This window comes from Dermacentor andersoni, chromosome 4, assembly GCF_023375885.2.
Source record: "Dermacentor andersoni chromosome 4, qqDerAnde1_hic_scaffold, whole genome shotgun sequence".
Lineage (NCBI taxonomy): Eukaryota > Metazoa > Arthropoda > Arachnida > Ixodida > Ixodidae > Dermacentor > Dermacentor andersoni.
In genome coordinates, this window is record NC_092817.1 from 42,010,226 (window position 1) to 42,025,600 (window position 15,375).

Here is a 15,375-nt window from a genome sequence, read left to right on the forward strand (position 1 = left end):
GTGCGTGTGTGTGTGCGTGTGTGTGTGCGTGCGTGTGTGCGTGCGTGTGTGTGTGTGTGTGTGTGTGTGTGTGTGTGTGTGTGTGTGTGTGTGTGTGTGTGTGTGTGTGTGTGTGTGTGTGTGTGTGTGTGTGTGTGTGTGTGTGTGTGTGTGTGTGTGTGTGTGTGTGTGTGTGTGTGTGTGTGTGTGGTTACGATTTTGTAAACTTCATGTTTCAATTGTTTTTATAACTTACATATTTTCGCCAATCTTTGTACAGTCTACAAGGCCCTAAGTAAATATTCCGCTTCCTACAGTCGGTATACATTCAGCTTTATCTTGCAAATGCAACAAATGTCATTCGAATCGGTCAAATAGCTGTCTAATGTGAGCATTTCTACCTTGTGCAATTGTTTCTGTAAGTACCTCTGTGTTTTCTCCCACGCAAGCAAACAGAATTGTGCTAACCGCCGATTCTTTCTGTTTCTGCACATCCTTAATCGTACCTACTTTTTCAGGGCAAACTAGCCAACTGCACAGGTGTCCTGGGTAAACCTCTCTACATTCAATCTATTTCATGCACTCTTTCTTGGTAACTGTCGCCCATCTTTCTACTCACAGGTTTTTCTTCTTCTTTTTTTTTTCTTGCGTACGGTTTTGCTGCGATGCCAACGCAGAAGCTCTTCTTGCCTGTGTTACAGATATTCGCCGACTGTGGATTTCTGTAACTTAAGGGTACGTTCCATTCGCCTGCAACCCCTGAACCAGTTCACGAGGTCCTGCTGCACCCTGCCATTCGTTTCAGCGGTGCAGCAATGGTGCCTGCTGAACCACGACGTTCGTTTCGAAAGGTGCAAGGCTGGTTCATGATTTTGCTGCACTCACTCCACTGTCGGTGCCAACTTGGTGCAGGCGTACAGGTGCGAAGTAGCGGCGCAGCCGACGACGCAGCACATGGGCGTGAGCACCGTTAAAAACCCGCTACGCAAATGTGCTGTGTATTTACGCCCTAGAAGCCGATCATGCCTGCAGTTCAGGACCTCTCAAACTTACACACTCCGTGCACATTAGTCTGACATAACATAACGCATGCACTGTGTCTGCACCTTTGTATTCGTTCCAAGTGTCCATACATTCGACCACTGACAACCCAGTGCTCGAGGCAGACGGGAAAACGGTTAGATTCAAACATAATAGTGCATATCCCGTGGCGTAGCCAGGAATTGTCTTCGAGGAGAAAGGGAGGAGGAGGAAAGAGAAAAGTAGAAGGCAGAGAGGTTAACCAGAATAACGTCCGGTTGGCTACCCTACACCGGGGTAATGGGAAAGGGGAAAGCAAAGATCACAGGGAGAGAGAGGAGGGAAGGAAAGAAGGAAATTGCGGCAAGTTCGCTGACGCGTGTGATTTTACAGAAATTGCATTAATAGTCACAGATGGTCGCACAAGCCCGTCCTTCTTAAGAAGCACAAAAGTGCCTTCACAGCTTTATGGGCCGACGGGTGATGGGGGCGATGTTCCAGCAACACCTGCACAGAAAGCGGCCGATTGTCCAGTTTTTGTAAAGCTTTGGCAAGTTCTTGTCTCTCTAGGACATATCGTGGACAGTACCACAGCAGGTGGTCGATGTTTTCTTCGGTGCCACAGACCTCGCAATGCTGCACTGTCAGTTACTCCAATTAACGTAGAGTATGGCTTTGTGAAGGCAACTCCTAACCAAAGGCGACAGAGAAGCGTAGCTTCACGTCGAGGAAGTCCGAGTGGAGGTCGGAGTTGCAGGGAGGGGTTTAGTCGATGTAGTCGTGTAAGTCGGAAGTTTGGCGAGTTCCACTCGGTCACTGTGAGACTGCGTGCCAGGTGTCGAAGCTGCCTTGCAGCGTCAGTCCTCGAAAGCGGAATTGGAACGCTGTGCTCTTCTTGATGTGCTGTGCGAGCAGCGTTATCGGCGGAATCATTGCCACTGATTCCACAGTGGCCAGATACCCATTGAAAAACGACCTCGTGGCCTTTTTGTTGGACATCATGGTAATGTTTCACGACTTCGTATGTCAATTGGTCATGCCATCCGTGTCTGAGAACTGACTGCGTGCACTGTAATGCCGGTTTTGAATCACAGAACACAGCCCATTTTCTAGGTCTTTCAGAATCAATGAATTCCAGTGCTCGACGCAGGGCCGTTAGTTCTGCCGCCGTTGAGGTCGTGACATGCGATGTCTTGAACCGCAGTGTCATTCCTCGCGTTGGTATAACCACGGCACCACCAGAACTGCACGACGTAGTCGATCCATCGGTATAGATGTGCACGTGGTTGCTGTACTTTTCATGCAGAAGTAAGCTCAGCTGTTGTAGAGCAGGGGCCGGTAGATCTGTCTTCTTCTGTAGTCCTGGAATCATTATATGTACTTCTGGACGGCTAAAACACCACGGAGGAGGGAGGGGGGGTGCAGGCAGATATACTGGTACACAGAAATTTCGGGCAACGGAGCACGTGCCCGGTTCACGCCCGCGCTTGTGTGTGTGCGTACGTGTGCTCATATTTCGACTCTTATGTATACTGACACAAAGCTTCGCTGTATATACATAGCTTCCGGCTCGTTGGATCTAACGCATTTCTTTAAGCGAGATTTCTTTGTCTCCATCGACCGTTTTTGTGCTCGCAGGTAGGTTTTTGTGGTTGGACTTTCACCGCCGATTCAAAGCGCGCGCGCTCTCGCCCAACATAGTTGCGGGCGCGTTGATCGACGAACGCCAACTATAAATGCGTTAGCATTCTCAAGGGTACTTTACGCACTTTCCGGTGGCTAACTGTCTATCTATGTATGTTTGTCTCTAACCGTTTTCCTACCTACCTGGGTCCATGGTCGAATGGGTAGCGCTTCGTGCTGCTGTGCTGAGGAAACAAGGATCGAAAGCAAACCATCAGACCAACTTCAGCCCCTGGGTATGTGGCAACGTTTACATACGTGCCGCTCTTCAACGAACCTCTTTCACGGCGACATGGGTCTCTGTGGATACATGACTGGGTAGGTACCACTGTTCAGTGAAACTAAGCGACGAAACTCTTTGACGCCGACTTGGAGCACTGAGTATGTGCCACTCGGTCTGTGCATTGAACCTCTTTGATGTCAACATTGGTCGCAGGGTGTCAGTAGGTGTGTGCCACTCTTCAAAGAACGGCTTTGACGTACACTTGGGTAACTAGGTGTGTGCCACTGGGAATGTGCCGCTCTACAATGACAAAAAAAAAATCTGTTAAGTTTCCCCGATGCTGGGCGGAATCGAACCCACGTCACAATGGTTCCTCAAGGGCAGCAACCCGACGCTTTAATTAGCAGGCTGCGTCACAAATGTATTGGGTATTAGCCGCTCTTCAATGAACCTCTCGCCAAATAGATGGCGCAGCGTGTCCAGAAAGAAGCGCAACAGAGGATCTCCTGTTGCCACATGACTCGTTTCTCAGCGTTCGCCACGAACCGGCGCGCCGTGCATCCCGGAGGCCACACGCAGACTTTGCGGCGGAGCTGCCAGATGGCGTCGTGTCCACACTTTCTAAAGCCCCTTAGGCTTCGTAAACTAGCGACACTCTCCTCCTCCGCCTACACTCCTCCTCATTTCTCCTCTCTTTCACGCTCCCACCTCGACCGTGGCGCCGCCTACACTACTCGAGCGTAGCAACGGCGCCAACATGCGCTCCTCGCCACTCCGTAGACACTTCTCGAGCGAAAATGGCGCTGAATCACGACGCGAGGGCCCACGTGATGCTATTGGGCCAATAGCGACGCTGCGTCGGCCTCGGCCAGAGCACGCGATGAGGCAGCATTATTCAAAGCGTGGCGCTATTTTACGAAGTTTAAGGGGCTTTAAAAACACTTTCGCGTTTCACTAGTTCCGTTATCGCGTAGTGCTGCGCTGGTTTTGCTGGCTCACTAAACTCGCACAAATGGCAAGTGGCAGAGAATGAAATTTCCATTTGATGTCGCGGCATGCCCGAACGGTCTACGCCACTTGACCAAAAAGCAGCCGCAGCGGCGAGTCCACCGCTCGCTCTTGGCTCGTTATCGCCGTCTGTCGTAGGCCGTTTTACTCACCGACGGCAGCAAAAGGTGATGTAAAGCCACTCAAAAATTGAGGGGCTTTGTGGTGATGTAAAGTGGTGGCGGCGTATACAACGCCACCACTCCCCCAGTTCGGTGGCGGAAGATTTGAATTTCAAGAAAGGTATTCGGACCCTTCAGATGCAATTATCTCGTAAACTAAGTCTCTTGACACGAAGCGAGCGTTTCAAGGTTCCTGGAATGGTATTTAAACAGTCCACGTGGACTTAGTATTTGCCTTTAGTGTCTCTTTAATGCGTTGGCACTCTTAGCAACAAGGTATAATTATAGTATAACGCCTTGTCTTGTGTGTCCTTTATTTCCCATGCACTTGCGCTTAACAAACCTTTTTCTAAAAATGCCATACCAAAAGGCCAAACTGTCACAATTGTCTATATCTTTATTCTAGATATATGTTAATTAGTTTCTTTTTTTGTAGCCCTTGTATGTACTGTCATTTACCCCTGTAATAATGGCACGGTGGTCATGGTTTTGTGTTGGAAGAAAAATATATTTTGTACAGGAACCCAAACGCAACGCCGTCCTTCAGGGACGGTGACGTCAGTCATGGTGGCGCCGGACAGACGTTCTTGCAGTTCACCGGCCAGCACAAAAGGCAGCGCAACAGGTGCGACATCACCCGCCACTGTGGTGAAAAGTAGCTTTGGAACTGCGCTGCTAAGACTGAGGGCGCGAGATCAAAAAATCCCGGTCACGGCAGCCGCATTTCGACGGGACGAAATGCAATAACGCCCGTGTACCATGCGTTGGGTGCACTTCAAAGAATACAAGGTGGTCAAAATTAATCCGTGGTCCCACATCACGGCGTGCCTAATGACCACATTGTGGTTTTGGCATTCGAAGCCCCATATTTTAATTAATAGGTGCGCCGCTGCGACTGTAAACAGAGTAGACAAAAAGGGGATGACACTCTTTCTTTGCACAATTTTTATTGTAGGAAAAATAATATCCGCGTCGAGTTTTGCTCGAGGAATCACAGTGTGAGCAGAACCCTCAGGTGACGGCTTCCCTTTTCCATAGGCGAGGCACGCGATACAAGCCGCGGCGCGCTCTTGAACGGCGAGCGCCCTGATAGCGCGCGCAAGGAACAACGGCCAAGGCACCCATTCCACGTAACCGGGGCGGCGACATCAGAGAGCGTTAGCGTGTCCGAAAACTTATTACCCTTTACGGAATACCTTATACAGTTGTGGCAACGCTAGTAGCAACATCTTGTGACGCCCTTTCCAAGCACAACGCGTTAGAAACAAGCTTGTGCTACACGAGTGCTCTCGTTGAAGGAACAACTTTAATATGGCTACGTGTTACCGAAGTAATACGTTGACGGAAGAGAAAAAGCTCTGTTTGAGAATTTTAGTTTGTAAAACGTGTTATAATTTACGGAATAGCTAAACCCCAGCGACAGGCGTCCGGAGCAGAAATGGTGGCGCCATCTCCCGACGCTAACGTCAACGAGATCGTACAAAACTATAATCGCAAATATAGCATTATTATGGTAGAAATGCGTCAGCAGCAGCAGTCATTAGTCTATAACAGGTTTGTTTTCCCTTCTGCGAGAACAATGACGCGGCGCAAACGCGTTTCTCATGTGTTGAAGAAAGCGTTACAAGATGGCGCTACCAGCGCTACAGCTGCCGTGTACGTACTTCGACACCCGGTAAACTTTAGTACCTTTACAAACAGGCTAAAGCTGTGTTACAGAGTCCTAGCGTGTCCGTGAACATATTACCGCTTGCGGAATACTGGGTTACCGGAGCTGTAGACGGCAGCGGTAACACGGGTAACGACATCTTGCGATGCTTCATCCAACCACAACGCGTTAGAAATGTTTCTGTTACACAGTTGCTCTTGTCGAAGGAGAATTAAGAAAAAAAAAGAAGACTGACGATTATCTCGCTGCAGACGCTTTGTGCAAACAGTTTAGTAGAATATGGTTCGTCATTGCAATAATAGCTGTGTATCCTTTAGTTTTAAACTCAGCACCACAAGATGGCCCCACTAACGCGACCGCTAACGCAAACACCCCTGGTAACCCGGTATTCAGTAAACTGCAATACATTTGCGAAGTTAGAACTCTTCATTATAAACCTTTAGCCGGTCTCGATTACGGAATATGGGAACTTCGGATTGCTGGTAGCGCCACCTCGTGATTCTTTCTTCAGCCATAAAGTGTTTGCTTTTTTTTTTTTTTTTTAGTGGGTGCCCTCGCTGAAGGGGGCTGCCGACGCCTACACAGCAGCAGCGAAGTAGAACGTGGTTGCTGCAATCTTACTTTTGTGAGCTCAATAGTTGAGCTTACCGTCGAAATACGGCGTCACCAGCGCTCCGCGTCTCCGTTATTCCGTAAACGGCAATAATTGACGGGCGCGCTAAAACTCCATAGTGGCCGCGGTGGCAAGAAAAAAAATACATACAACCCAACCATCGGAGGGGGAAAAACACTGCGAGGCCACCAAACAACGTCCCAAGAGTGTTAAGCAAGGCTGGCCGCCTTCTGAAACGATCACGTGATTGAGCCAACAAGTTGTTTCTGCCTCCGACAAGAAGACACTTGCCTTTTTGTTTTGTTCGGTATCGCGTATCAAGTGGGAAAGAACAGCTATAGGCTCCCGAAGAAGAACGCATCCACACCGGAAGTATCGCTGGGCGTCTTCGCCGGTCACTATCGTCTTGATTTTCGAGATTACACGTATATATTACGCGCTCGTCAGCTCAGAACACGTTTACAACATGTGTATGCGGTATGTATACATATATATTACGACCTCGGATTGTATCTACACTTTCGTGCCGTTTAGGCAGCATATCTCTGCGACGACAAGAGTTCACTGTGGGTGAGCACGTAGATCGAAAGCAACAGAGGACTCGACGCTACAGAAGACCTTGAAGAAACGCCCCGGCGATAACAACCAGTATTACACCAACAGCGAACCAACAGTATTAAAGCCATTCACATTCTCGAGTACGCCTTAGCGTGCACCCACACCGCACAAAACAATCTGCGCAAAAGCGGTCACAGAGTGTAACGAAGGGACGATGGCGTGACCGCCCATTAGGTCACCAAAATGGTAACAACCGCAGGAATCGGCAGCGTGTACAATGAAACGAGGTAGGTACACACGCTTGGGCCAAAGAAAGGGCCTCGCTCATGTCTCGAAATCCCTCCAGCCAAAAGCCCCATGTACAAAGGTACTACTTAAGCCTTGCCGCCATTTTGAATGGAATTTTAGCTTGAGCGTAAGCGTGTCAGCACTTCCGTTCCAATACCGGAACGGGAACGCGAGCAGCAGCGCTAGTTGCGCCACCTTGTGACTCTGCGACGTCGCGTCGCGTCGCATGGAACACAGACGCACAATGCGATAAAATTGCAAAATAATTTGGTTCGATACAGTGTCACAAGATGGCGCCGCAAGAGCGGCTGCTCTGTCTAGGGGTGCTTTATGGAGATTGTGGAATTCCGCCATATTGTCGAAATCGACATAGAAGCCTGCACTGGCTGAAGCGAATGGAGACATGCAAACGACGCCACGTTGTACTTGTGAAACATAGCAAGGTGTAGCACCTCTTGACACTATAGTTGAGGAAATGAAGGTGAATCGAATTAACCATTGACCTAGCTCGCAAAGCGATGTCCAGTCTGCATCTTGGTGGGGTCAAACGAGAGGTGTGGACAAGCGCACTTGGGCAATTTCTTTCATACCTTTGTCCATCATCACCGATGGCTGACGAATAAACCACTTTAGGGTAAAAATTAGATTGCCTTTAAGCAACTTTATCAATTCCATGTAAAGAAAGAACTGAATCTGACCAGCTAGGTTCCGTCTAGCATGACCGCCGCTTCGTAGCTTACAACGTTTACAAACTGCATCGCATATTTCAGCACAACAGAAAAACTTCTCTGGAAAGGTTCCCTTCGGCCTGGAGAACGACGTTTATTTCGCATGGAAATGGGGAATGCAGCAGTACCACGATTCGAGTTCGGGAGTCCACAAGATACGCCAGCGGGAACTCTGTTTTCAACATAACTAGATCGTTCTTTGTTATGCGCTTTTAAGTCATTAGGCAGACACCTCGCAATAAATCTACTCGACCGTGAACCCCCCTTTATTGAAGCACCACACGAAGTTGGGTTCGAGTTAGTAGTATGCGATGATTCTCTCTCACGAGACAAAGCTTGCCATAAGCGACAGCCAGAATTCAAAAACCTCCTACCGAAACGCGGAGACATTCTCGTTTCTTAACCGCGTTCATTCCTTCAAGCCATTTATGACATTTTGTTCCTGATCATTTCTAAGTTGCTTCCGTTCATCGGTTGTTGCCCTTTCTGTAATTTTCTTTTACCACCAGCTTACGTAAAAGGGAAGTGCAAGTTAAAAAAGAAACAATCCGGACACCGTTCTCTGCTCGACCTTCGGCGCGTTCAGAATGGAATGTTGTGTATTATGGAGCTGTCATCACGAGCAAGCATGCGGCTCAAATTGGATGAGAAATATCGTGACTTTGCGAGACATGATGAGTGGCGAGAAAACGCTTTTGAAGAATGGCGGTCACCGACGCTAACACCATATGCTGCTGCTTCTTTCACGCGTATAGCTCGGCTCTGCAGACATCTGACGACGCGACTGAACCTTTCGTTAGACTTCAGAGGGCAACCATCGATCACTGGATGTGCCCAAGGCAGCAAACGTCCAGGAACCTAGTGGGTATAAAAGCAACGGAGTAGGTCGGGTTCGAAAAATAAAGATGACATTGCCAGATTCACTTTCTCGATCATACCACGTGCGAAAGTGGCATGATCCAGGCTATTTCCGCGACCACTTTGTGGAAGGTGGGAGACGTATGCACCGAGGTGCCGCCAAAGCGCGCTCTCGCATCGCAGTGGCAAGTGGACTTAACAAATTTCTATCAGTGCCCGTACGCGCGCCAAACAATCCACGGGAGCCAAGTTGAGAGTCAATGTGCAGCTGTTGTCTTTTAAGATGCCACCATATCGTTCGCGCCGGCACTGCGTGTCGGTAGGCATCACCTCAGAGATACTTAGCGCGCGCGGTAACACCCCGCGCGCGCTGAGGACCACGGAGGCCACGAGGCAGGTTTCGAGGCGTCTAGTGTGTCAGCTGGTCCCGGTGCTACTGCTATAGGGTTCGGCACGCGAGACGCCTTCGTACGATTTTGTGGTCACGCAAGCAAGCTGGAAAAAGGAAGCCTGCACAACGTGAAATTATTTCCCATACGGTATCAACAACTGCCCTTCAGCTGTCTTCAAATGGCATTAACAACAACATTAAGAACCATTTTCTTTTCTCTTTTTCCGCAGCACCTTCAATAGCCACAACAGCTTCCGGGTTCAAAGTAGCCACTCACGTTGTCTCTAAAGTACAGATCAGACGCCCTAAATTAGCACGGCTACGGTCGTTTCGCGCGGTCACAGTAAAGTGGCGCTATCGATACGGGATGCACGCCATTTTTCAAGCACAAAACAGCTATACAGCGAACAAGAAAAGGTCGCGGTCAGGTAACCGTCAGGTGGCCGCTTCCACCAGAAGCGAAAGGTGAGCATTTAACAGCTCGTCGCGAGCTTACAAAGGTCCAGGCTCTACCCAAAGGGGAACAATGGGGAATGCGAAGGCAAGCGAGTTTCGTCGCTGTACTAACTCGCAAGCCAGGCCCCTGCGCCAGCCACTGGTTCCTCAGCGACCCCAGTTTGAACAGAGAGAGGGCTACAGCAGGCTGCGTTAGTCGAATACTGGCGGACATTAACGTCAAGCTGAAGCCTGCGCAACGGACATGGCGAGTACAGCAAGCACTGAAGGCTGCGCCTTGATTGGACGGACGCTTGCTGGCGGGACCGGGTGAACCGCAGGGCCGCAGAGGATGCATCACAGAGACTAAGTACTGCCGCTACTATAAGCGAGCACGAGGCTTTGATTGCGCATGCGCTCGCTTCAGTCGCCTTCAACGCAGCTCGCCGGCGTAGGGCGGCTTTCTTCCACACGGCAGTGACACGAAGAACAAACGCGAACAGGCGCCGACAACAAGAATACTCGACAGAAAATGACGGCGCTCACCACGGTGTCTTGCTGCACCCTTTTAAAGGTTGCAGCAAGACGGCGGCGCACTCTTTAAATGTTTCGTAACAATAGGAAGTTTTAGCATGCCGCAGCTCACCTAGGCCGCCTGTCAGCTTTGCACCTGCTAATTAAGCCACGTCGCAAACACACACGGCGTGGCTTAGCTAGCACGTGCGAAGCTGGCAGGTGGCGCAGACGGTAGCAGTAACAGTAGTGCAGCAGCAGCGGCATGCTAAAGCACCCTGTAGTGTTTGAAGGGGAAACGGACGAGGGCCTAAAGACTCCGAGGAGCGCTATGCGGCCGCCGTCCCATATTTTCGTCGTACGCTGCAGCTCTGCTACCATCTCGCATTCCCCGTCGACGAGCACGAATCAAGGCCATATTTTAGCACACCGCAGCGGTACAACCGTTCCACAAACAGTGGGCGCCTCCGCTTGGTCACAGCGCGATGCAAGCGGACAGGTACCAAAACGACGTTCGCGTCACTGCGAGCAAGGCCAGCCTTACAGAACCGCTCGATTTCACCACGCGGAATACCTCGGACAGCGTCACACACATCCACCTGACAAAGAACAAAGGGGAGCGAACGAAAACCGTGACTGTACGAAAAGAAGGCTGCGTGTCAGCACCGGGCGGTTTTGTCAAGCCGGCAACGCAGGCGTAAGAAGTGTATGTGTGTACAGAAAGGTGTGTGTGTATATGTGTGCGTGCGCATGCATCGCTCGATGATGGCCGAGGCGGTTCACGCGCACAGCAGAGTTCAGTTGGCGGGCACACACACACGCGCGCACTGTCTGGGCACCGGGGCGTCCCTTTGAGCACACTGACCACAGGCGTGGGGGCATAAACATCCGTTAAAAAAAGAAGTAGAGGTCCGTCAAACGTCCGCGGAGGCGGTCTCCGCCGCCCACTGAGGCCGCGCTCAACGGCGTCTTCTTCTCTTTCTCCTATCATGTGTAATATACATATGCTTGTGTGTCTGGTGTGGACATATATATTAGGAACGGCTCTCTTCTCTCGGCTGCGGAGGTAGGGGGCGCTGCCGGCAGCAGCGGGTCGGGGCGCCAGGGAAGTTGAGCAAGTGGCGACAACGGCCTCCGCTGGAGCCGGCGAGTTCTGCGGCCAACAGAGAGAAAAAAAGAGAGAGGACGCTCGAGTTACACAGCGCACATAGTGGAAACATTAATAACGCCAATCTGCTCTACGAAGCGACTCGGGCCGTCTCGGCAGACGCGGCGCGCACGCGCCAAAAGAAGGCGTCACGCTCCGCCTACGCCTTTACCTACGCCGTTCCTTTTAGCCGTGCCGATTGTGTAACGGCAGACTCCGTAACTCTGCCAAACGCACGTCCCCACCGTCCGTGTTTCGGCGCAAGCAGAGATTATGCGGTATACGCCCGCGAGATCATCAGTAAGGCAAGCGTCCGCAAGGTTCACAAGTTGCTGCAGCCCGCTATGCTCGACTTCGGCGTCTAAAGGCGACGCCGTAGCATACCGCTGACCTCCGATTGACCAACAACAAGGTCGCTGTATTTTTAAACATGAGGGGGTTTCGCAATCGGAATGATTAAGGAGCTCTCCAGAAGGCAGGCATATATAGGGAAATCGCAGGCGCACCTCTTTCCTGCCCGAAATGAGAAAATGAAATATAAACAGGCAAAACGGCTACGACGCAAGCACGTATAGCAGTGAATCTACACTTTAAAGAACACTGGCAACATCTTTAGCGAGAGCCCCAGAAATAACTCCATTTTCGATGGTGAACGGGAAACGTTTACTACTGTTTGGCACAAGCAAATGGCAGCACTGCAGTTGTAACTTGTCTCGTCCACGTTTAACTCTATATACCCTAACGATTATGACGCACCAACTTGCCCAATTAACCCCTCTGCAAAGTCTTACCGTAGCAAACTACATAGTTTACCAGGAAATATGGGCACTGATGTTGGTCAACTTCTTGTCGCGCGTGAATAAGGTTCGTTCTTACATGGAGGGCGTGTTTGCCTGATTGACCAGTTAGCACTGGCGCATATATATATATATATATATATATATATATATATATATATATATATATATATATATATATATATATATATGGCGTGTTTGCCTGATTGACCAGTTAGCACTGGCGCATATATATATATATATATATATATATATATATATATATATATATATATATATATATATATATATATATATATATATATATGCGCCAGTGCTAACTTAACTGGTCAATCAGGCAAACACGCCCTCCATGTAAGAACGAACCTTATTCACGCGCGACAAGGAGTTGACCAACACTTGTCCCCAACTGCACGAAAAACACATGGCGCCCTGCCACAGTGGACGAACAAATGTTGCAATGGTAAACGTGTTGTCAACGAGCACCGCTGAGAGGCTCTTTATAGATCTATATCATACTTCAATCAATTTTTATTTATTTATTTATTTATTTATTTATTTATTTATTTGATACATCAAGTTACCTGCTTATAAGCGGTACGAATAACATGAGGGCTTGAGTTCTACAGCTTGATGTGCTCGAAGTGAGCGGGATTGGTGAGTAGCTCGAATCCGGGCGTTCCTCTATCATTGCAATTATAAATTTTTCCTTCTCAGTTGAAGAAGTAGACATCTTTAGGACAATCACAAATGCAGCGTTGGCACAGCTGGCTACCCTACACGTACGATTACATGTAGAGTATTGTGAGGGCATTTTAGCTGGCGACCACCCTCACCAGCGTTTGTGACTTCACAGGACGCACCGCAAGTACATCAGGCGATTATTTCCTTATTACTTTTTTTTTTGTCGGCGGAAACAGGCTATCAGATAGCGTTTGCGTCAGATATCGCAATTCTACCACATCAGCTGCATTACAATTGTCTTCCGGCGGTATGGTATACGTCTCTACTTGCAGCCGCTATACTTACTCTATTTACATTACTTTCACGACAAACCACGCTGTGATAACAATGAACAAAGTTTCAGTAATTTGCAGTAATTAATTAGGGCACATGTGCCCTAACTGCGGAACTGAATCCGAACGATAGGCCCTGTGCTTGTCTCGAGGACTTTATGACGGCAGTGCAAAGGGAACGATGACACCCAGAAAATAAGCACATAGGACAAGCACTGAACTAACATAAACGTATAAATCAACTCGCCCCATTTTACACCTTATGAGCTCGAGAAATACGCACTCAAAATCTGCGGCGAAATGCATTGATGTTCCAGTTGAATCCACGCATTTATGTTACTACTACAGCGCCTTTTATTACATGTTATTTCTCGCAATGGGCTTTTTTGCTTCGCTACTTTACCCTATCTGTACCCGGCATGACAACTTCCATACTTTCCTTGCTTAAATCCTTGCATGATCACGACAGATCTTATCGTCAACGGCAGTGATTTCAATTTTGGTTCACGGGCTTCACCATTTTGGGCTACATGAACAATTCTAATTTTGGGATACACTAACAATTTATCCATCTTGAGCGGGCTGACGTCAAATATAACAAGCTCGTGAAACACCCGTTTCTTACAAACTCTTTACTGTATAGGAATCGGTCGTAGTAACGCACCGGTCGTTATACTTAGACAACGACCGCCAAAGATGGCTAGACCTCAACGCTTCTGTAAGATGTAGATGTAGATCAACTTACCGCATTTCATTACGTAGTTTGATTTTACGTTTCGGCGTTACTTAGTTCTCTGCAGCGAGTTACTGTCTTTTTATTAGTGTCATCCCGACAGATGGTGATCGTGACCAAAGACAGACAGAAGTGCGACAGACGGTCACGCTTTCTGTACTGTCCGTACACCCACTTCCTCACCCCTGTGCACCTCGCAGTGTACCTTGAACGACATTCATGCACGAGCTCACGTCTAGCTACGACGGGCTAAGGGCCTATAGGCGGTGAACATCGTATTTCGAGTGTCGAGAAAAAAAAAAAGAATTTCACCGATTGGTCGAACACCACAACAAAGCGCTCATCGGCACTTTCAACCGCGCTGCTCATACCACCACATCTCTCTCCCTCTCTCCCCACTAAGCTACAGGACGCAGCACAACGGACGGTCGTTTACGCACACATCCGCGGAGGCTCACCTGATGGAGGGTCAGTGCCGCTTCATGTGCAGCGACAGGTGGTCGGAGCGCGAGAAGGAGCGCTGGCACAGCTGGCACTTGAACGGCTTCTGGCCCGTGTGCTTGCGGAAGTGGCGCGTCAGCTCGTCCGACCGCGCGAACTTCCACGTGCAGCCCTCCCACGTGCACGTGTACGGCTTCTCGCCTGCAATAAGGGCGGCAAGAGAACGCTCGTCAACATCCGCACGCGTGAAAGAAAAAGTTGCAGCTACAGGGACGACTGAAGTACTAAAGCGCCAAACAGACGACCCAAGAAGAGATACGTGTCGTCCGTTTGGCGGTTTAGTACTTCAGTAACATGCACCAACAACACAAAGTTCTGCTTGAATACAGGGACGACGTTGCGATGGCACGCGCGCTCCTGCGCCCTACGTGTGTCCCTTAAAGGGACGGACAACCATTGAGATCAGGAATCGAGATAACCCCGTTGACGGAATGATTTCCTATCGCAGTGGCTAAAACAAGCCATGTTTTTTTTTTTTTTTTTCATTAAACGTGGATTTATAGTTTTAATTCATCACTAAATGTCGCGAAAAATGACCTTCGGCGCCCCACGCGGCAAAAACGTGAAGCTGCATAAGAGGTCCCACCACGTGACCTTCTACTATAGTGTACGCGGTTCCTGGTCTTTTTATTAGTATTGAAATGCAGTATACTTTTTATTATTGTAAGTTTTTTCCTCACTTACAATGTGCAGATAAGCCTTCGTTTGTAGTGAGCAGAAAAGTGGCACTGCCTTCGCCTTCGTGTTCGATGAGTTGGCTTGGCTCGTCTATTGACAGAATAACGACGACGGGGGCCATCTAGCCATGACGTAGGCGTGTACTTGGGGAAAGAAAACGCGGTAAAAAATATAAGAAATGTCTGTACAACAACGCGAACTTATTTTACCAGCTTTTTTTTTAATTTTCAGAAGTTGTTGAAAAGGGGTCTGAATGTAGGTGGTTAACCACAGTTACACTCGCTCCTGTGAAAGCAGAACGATGGGCGGCTTTCACAATTTGGGAGGCGGGCTATCGACGTCGCTCACACTTCTCAGCGTTGCTGGAGGAGGGACT

The 15,375-nt window shown here is 49.1% G+C and overlaps 1 protein-coding gene across 2 annotated transcripts in view; it reads right to left on the reverse strand.

The window, feature by feature from the left end:
* Nucleotides 1-5,004: 5,004 nt before the first annotated feature.
* Nucleotides 5,005-15,375, reverse strand: part of LOC126537012 (uncharacterized) — a 157,349-nt gene continuing 146,978 nt past the window's right edge. For both annotated transcript variants that reach the window (XM_050184110.3, XM_072287803.1), the window contains exons 7-8: nucleotides 14,279-14,462; nucleotides 5,005-11,280 (exon numbers count right to left, since the gene is read on the reverse strand). In XM_050184110.3, coding sequence (XP_050040067.1) covers nucleotides 14,290-14,462 — 173 coding nt within the window. In that variant the 3' untranslated portion in view covers nucleotides 5,005-11,280; nucleotides 14,279-14,289. The remainder of the gene's footprint in view (nucleotides 11,281-14,278; nucleotides 14,463-15,375) is intronic.